Source organism: Platalea leucorodia (genome assembly GCF_965183815.1).
Source record: "Platalea leucorodia genome assembly, chromosome: W".
NCBI lineage: Eukaryota > Metazoa > Chordata > Aves > Pelecaniformes > Threskiornithidae > Platalea > Platalea leucorodia.
In genome coordinates, this window is record NC_138859.1 from 5,919,529 (window position 1) to 5,926,361 (window position 6,833).

At 42.9% G+C, this 6,833-nt stretch overlaps 1 protein-coding gene across 1 annotated transcript; it reads right to left on the bottom strand.

Moving 5' to 3' along the window:
• Nucleotides 1-729: 729 nt before the first annotated feature.
• Nucleotides 730-6,296, bottom strand: LOC309601715 (purpurin-like; the record flags this gene model as incomplete). The annotated part of the gene is made up of 4 exons (XM_082334879.1): nt 730-974; nt 2,307-2,419; nt 3,603-3,739; nt 6,180-6,296. The coding sequence occupies 4 exons, from the start codon at nt 6,294-6,296 to the stop codon at nt 730-732; spliced, it is 612 nt and encodes a 203-aa protein (XP_082191005.1).
• Between the last annotated feature and the right edge of the window lie 537 nt (nt 6,297-6,833).

A 6,833-nucleotide genomic window follows, 5' to 3' on the forward strand; every position in this document is an offset into this window, starting at 1 on the left:
TGTTATCCAAGAGGCAATGCCAAGCATTTCCAAGTTGGTAAACATCTTATGTCCAGGCCCTTGCATGTATCTATTATATGAGGAGAGCCTGACAGAACTGGGCTTAAGAAGAAAAGGCTAAGGATGGGGAATTGGAGGGGTGGTCTTATTGCTGTCTACAACTACCTAATAGGAGGATGTAGCGAAGATGAAGGTAGACGTCTCACACTTGCACAGACAAGAGCCAATGGACACAAGTTGCGACATGGGAAGTTCTGATTCGTTATAAGGAAAACCCTTTTTTCCCCACGAGGGTTGTCAGACACTGAAACATGGGCCCAGAGAGGTTTTGGGATCTCCATCCTTGGCCGTATTCAAACCTTGACTAGACAAGGCCCTGAGCAACCTGCTTTAAGTTAGCCTTGCTTTGAGCAGGGGGCCAGACCAAAGACTTCCAGAAGGCCCTTCCCACCTAAATTATTCTGTGAGTCTTTTGGGATAACAAAGACATTCTTCCTTTCATAGCATGCTAGCCTCAGAGCACAGGATTGTTATAAGGGAAAAAATAAAGGTTGCAGAACCACCCTAAATCTGACTCGCTCTCCGTTCCACAGACTTTGCTTTGCAGCCATATTGTTATTAAATATGACACTACAAAAAATGTTTCTAAAAGAGTAAAAATTAGTTTGCAATGTCTCTATTGCATTTACAGCAAGTTCAATTGCCTGGTCCTACATGCTGCCACTGCAGTCACTCCAATGCATTTAAGTAACTGAAAGTACCTGACTGCAGCACAGGCTGGAACTGGCCAGACATGCAGATTTCCTCCTGCTTCTGACGCAAAATGCGTTGAATGGCTGGGGGAAGGCCATGAGGGTTGCGTGAGAAGATCAGGGAGTAGCCATCATCACAGGAGCCGTCCTCTTTCAGACTACGGCAGGCATAGGTAATAGCATAGTTATCATAGTCCGTGTCAATCGCCCAGTAGTTGTCCCCTGAAACATCAAATCTGATGTTTTTGTCACGGTGGAAAACACAGAGCAAAGGCATGCATGTGCTATTCTAGCAGATGGAGACTTTACTATAATACATGGCAGGAAGAGCTTCCCAAAGGACAGAGGGTCACCTCTAATTGCTTAGCTTATGACTACACTGTGAAGTGAAATCCACCATATTTCCCATTATGGTGTTATAGCACATGGCAACTGTGCTGAGAAAGCACCAATGATGGGTGACTACCTATGGGCTGAGCTTGGCCCCGTTGCTGTCTGGTGTCTACCACACAGACAAGAGTACAGCCCACACCAAGGCATCAAACACATCCATGCTCTGTCTATCAGAGAGCTCCAGATCTTGGCTTAAAGCACAGGCCTGAGGGTTACAAGGTGGATGATGGGAAAGTGTGATTTTTGAGAACAGGCTCAATTTCACTGAGACAACAGAAATAGCCATGAAGTTCTTAACACAAAGTCTGGGTATCTCTTTCCAAGATAGACTCTTGTTCAGCCAAGATTTGAACTTAGTGCATTTTCACATTTGGTTTCTGTGACTAAAGGTGTTAGCTGGACCACATCTCTTTGGGTTTTAGATGACAAAATCTCTTTATATTTCCTGTCTAGGTGGGTGCATTGAGACAAAGGGCAAGCAGATCATATTTCTTATATGAATAGTCTCAATAAAAGATGGCTTCTGTTTTCCAGCCTTGTTCTTCAGCTGGGTACGTTTTAGTGTAGTTTTTTATTTGCCACTACAGAAGGAATGTATTTTTCTCATGCACTAACAAATTGAATCCCAACTGCCCAACTTCCAGAATTAGTCTCTCTGGCAACCCAACAGCTGTGGGAGATTCAGAAAGGAATTACAAGGTATGAAGCCTGCATAAATGAGGTGTGGCACAAGGAATTTCTGTGAAAGGGACTTAAGGTAGTGCTGAAAACTTCTGACATGCCTGCCTGACATGATCAGTTGGTGAGATGAAGATTTGGATTCATGTGTCATGTCCCACCAGTTATGAGGAATTCAGGGAATCCAGGAAGAATTGCTTCCCTAGGTTCAGCACAATGCTCAGCTGTACAAAGCCTATTTGCTATGTCAGCTCTCTCTAAGCTGTGTCTTCCTTGTTAACTAAACTGGTGGATAGGTAGGGTCCCTGGGGAATTTCTGGATCCTACCCATTTCTGTGGAAAAAGCTTCCCCTTCCAAGGATGTGTTGTCTCCATTTGGAATAATTTGAGCTTAGATGTTTTGACTGCTCATATACTGAAATACATAAGTTTGGGCAACCATAAACTATAAACTGACCCCAGGGGATGAAGAAATTCACTCACCACCACTGGACAGATAGCTAGCCAGGCCCTGGTATGTCATAAGCATTTTTGCTGGAGTGGTTGGATCAGGTACTGTGTACTGAGCAGCCATATGGGCACAAATCACCCAGAACCTGTAATGACATCCATTGAGATACTGCATGATTTCTGAAGAGGCCATTCAGAAATACACAACTATCATTTCCATATTCTTCCCACATATATTGTATGCCATATCTGTTCAGCTTCATTTCACCTTGTCTCAAAATACCCTAGAGTGCTTTGCTATTAAACCTAAGATTCAGGGCAGCCTGCTTTACTCCATTATTCACCCAGTTAAATATTTTGGTTAGTTAACACTGAATAGCAGCAGAGTTAGTATTAGCCTGTAGAAAGTCTCTGTTTTTCTTCTCTATCTATACCTGAAGGGAATGAGACACGGACTCCGCATATGAGTTCAGGCAAAGACAAGCAAAGACCCTTTATTTTTACAATCTATCCCTTTTATAATATGATTTAGTGTTCACGAGCAAGCAAAACCCATCTCATTGGCTACTGCCTTACGTCCACGCGTCTCTTCAGCGTTACTTATTGGTTCTTCAAGCTGGTGCACGCAAATTCCTCTTTCAGGGATGTATCCAATCTCATCCTTATTTTTCTGCCTCTGAGTTTCACAAACTTGTTTGTAACAAGCCTCAAGGCCACAGCTGCATTCCTGCGAACCTGTTTGTAACAAGCCTCAAGGGCACAGCTGCATCTCGTCAAAGTAAAACGCAATCATCTCACTTATTCCTACATATACCCAGAAAACCACTTAATCCCTTCACGTGTTGCAATGATATAGTAGCCATCACCAAGGGACTTACATCTGCCTATTCAGGTCTCACAAAAGTATCCAAGAGCTAATTGAGTATTTTCCAAAGAAATCTAAACAATATCACATTGAAAGCTCCACTAATGTAGCACTCATTTCCTTCCCTCAAACCCGTTGAGCTACTCACCTTCTGACAGGCTACACTGGCTCCCCTCTAAAATAAATTCCAATTTATTTGCTCTACCAGTCTGTCATTAAAGATGTTACTTTATCATTGAATTGGCAATTACACAATAGTTTTATCATGGGCCTAGACCAGAACTAGACTGAGAACTAACCCAGGACTCAATCACCTTTGGCCTCTAAGGTATTAATTTTATCGAGCTTGTCTTCTGGATAACAGCAACTGAGTCATGTTGTGCACTCAGGATAAATCACCATTCACACCATCTCTTTAGTATATCATGTCATCAGCTAGAGTTAGAAGTTAGGCACACACTTACTCAAAAAGCTTCGCTCGGCCTTTGGAAGATGCTGTCATTGTGCCATCTTCCTCAACACTGTATTCAGCAGAGATGTTGTCCTGAAGGAAAAGACCTTCTGGATCCTTCTTGGCTAGGGCATACCATTTCCCTGCATACTGAAATGAAAGATTATTGTTGTTGTTGACCTTGGCTGGATGCCAGGTGCCCACCAAGTCGCTCTATCAGTCCCCCTCCTTAGCTGGACAGGGGAGAGAAAAATATTACGAAAGGCTCATGGGTTGCGATAAGGATAGGGGGAGAGAGAGCACTCACCAATTGCCACCACGGGCAAAACAGACTCAACTTGGGGAAATTAATTTAATTTATTGTCAATCAAAACTCAGAGTAGGATAAGGAGAAATAATACCAAATCTTCAAACACCTCCCCCCCCCGTCCATTCTTCCTGGGCTCAACTTCACTCCAAAATTCTCTACCTCTTCCCCCCGAGTGGCACAGGGGGATGGGGAATGGGGGTTGCGGTCAGTTCATCACGCATTGTCTCTGCCGTGCCTTCCCCCTCACGCTCTTCCCCTGCTCCAGCGTGGGGTCCCTCCCACAGGCTGCAGTTCTTCAGGAATGGACTGCTCCACCATGGGTCCCCCACGGGGTCACAGCCTCCTTTGGGCACATCCACCTGCTCCACTGCGGCCCTCCATGGGCTGCAGGGGGACAGCCTGCCTCACCATGGTCTTCACCATGGGCTGCAGGGGAATCTCTGCTCTGGCACCTGGAGCACCTCCTCCCCCTCCTTCTTCACTGACCTTGGTGTCTGCGGAGTTGCTTCTCTCACTCCTCTCTTCCAGCTGCTGTTGTGCAACAGTTTTTTCCCCTTCTTAAATATGTTATCACAGAGGCGCTACCACCATTGCTGATTGGCTTGCCTTGGCCAGCGGTGTGTCTCTCTTGGAGCCGGCTGGCGCTGGCTCTATTGGACATGGGGGAAGCTTCTGGCATCTTCTCACAGAAGCCACCCCTGTTGCCCCCCCTCCTCCCCGCTACCAAAACCAATACAATTTTCTGGTTTAATCACCACTGCAAGACTGGCAGAACACTCTAACTAGCCACTGCCTGGCCTATGGTAAAAGTCTGATTTTGGGTGAGTATGTACCACAGAGGTTCTGCTATACAGTTCAACACCTGTATGCTCTTTTGTGAGGCACTAAAATAAATAGTTCTAGGAAGTCTGAATTTCTCAATGCATTTATTCTTTAGCAGTTGAGACATTCATGGAGTGGTGGCCCAACACTGTAATCTTCTCTGAAATGCCATCCTGAAATGCTTCACCCATAACTCAGGATTTACTGCTGTGAATCATTTCAGTTATTCTCTATTCCCCTTTAGACCTTAGTTTCTTTGTGAAGGATGTCAATAAGGACACCAAATCATAGACACAAAGCCATTACCAAACTGGCTGGAACCATTAGCCAGTTTCTCCTGCTGTGGCTGACAGCCTAAAGTCGAGCTCATGATCTCTGATGGTGTAAAGTGTCTATACAGAGAAGCAGAAAATGCTGACTATGCCCATGACAAAGAAAGAGTGTGTTAGGGTGACTAGCAATAGGGGGAACGGAGATGAAATTAAGAAAAAGAATAAAATTCCTAGAAAAAAGTGACCTTGAAAATTTAAAACCAATATGTGCTGAAATCAAAATAGGGTACAAGCAAGTGATTGCATGACTGGGAGAGCCTCAAAAATTACCTGTATCAGTAGAAATAATGGGGGAAGCAGAACATAGCTCTGATTAACTGAACTCTTCAGTTAAAGAAGTGATGAAATCTGTCTGGGAAGTTACATGCTTAAGGAAGATTGAGATAAAATTTGTAACTTCCGAATACGAGGCTAAGAATAACACTGCTTTATCAAAACACTGAAGTTCTCAAAGCATTCTCCCCAGAAATGCATTTGTTTTCAGCAAGGTCAATTTTGTAGGAAAAAAAATTCTGGAGCACCACAAATTCTGGATGTGGCTGGAAATGATATGACGGCATGTTCTGTAGACAACCAGTCCAAACAGGTACAGGCAAACCATTCTGGACCATTCCAAAACAAAGTTAGCCCTGGTTTTCTGTTCAGAGGCAGACAAATAAGACACCCTATTTAGAACTTAGACAGTGTTTGCTTAGGATAACCATCTTAGTTAAAAATTTGTCTTGACCTGACTCCCAAGAACGGACAGCAGTGGATGTAGGTCCTCCAGGGTACTTGTTTGACCTTTCCCTCTATTGATAATCTAAAAAGTGTTCCATTCATGGATTCCCCAAAACTGAGAGCCAATCTGAACTTGAGCTAATAGAATATTATGTCAAATATAATAGTCTAGCATCCCCAACATCTCCGTGGTCAGTGTTACTGTAACGTCCATTGGGTTAAACACTAGCAAAAAAAAAAAAAAAGAGCAAACTGCAGAAACAGTGTTCCAGAAATGGTATATATAAAAAGATAACATTCTAGTGACAAAGTTTAGATTAATATGTCCTGTACACTGGAAAATCAGATTATACAGTGAAGCTTCTCCTGGTATATTGTGTTTAGCAGATGAAGTAGTCATAATTACCCTTTTTGGATCAAAATTGTCTTTCACAGAGAAAGACTCCACTGTACATGTCTGAGCTAGGCTATATTCAACAGTGGAGAAGAGCAATGCCAGGAAAACATACTGTGCATATTCCATCCTGCAAGACAAAAGTAAACATGCAGAGTCTTATTTCTTGTAGCACATATGGATAGCTAGTGCTGTGCCTAGAAATACATTCCCCCATTTTAAAACTAGTTTCATTCCATGCTGAACACAGTACTATTTCACTGAGAAACCTGGACCAATGCTATGCCCGAATCCAGCCAGATCTATATCCCTGACCACCAATGGCAATTACTTTGCCAGAGTGTTTTGCTTTCCATTAGCAATAGTGCAGTTCACATAATTTTTACATTAAAAATCAAGATAGACTCTGGATAAGGTTGATAAAATTAGAAATTAATTGATTTTTTCGTTTTGACATCAAAAAAAATGTTCTGATGAGCTCTGGCAAAATCTTGTTGGTTGGAAATACATAGTTTCTAAATTTTTCATGGTGCTTATGCACTATGCTTTAAAACTGGCAAAACTGTGTTCTTTATGTTCAGTTTTCAATACCTAATCAGGCATTTCCTGGCTGTCTGCTCTAACAGCAAAATGCATTTTAACAATAGTCTCAGTTAGATCATTTCC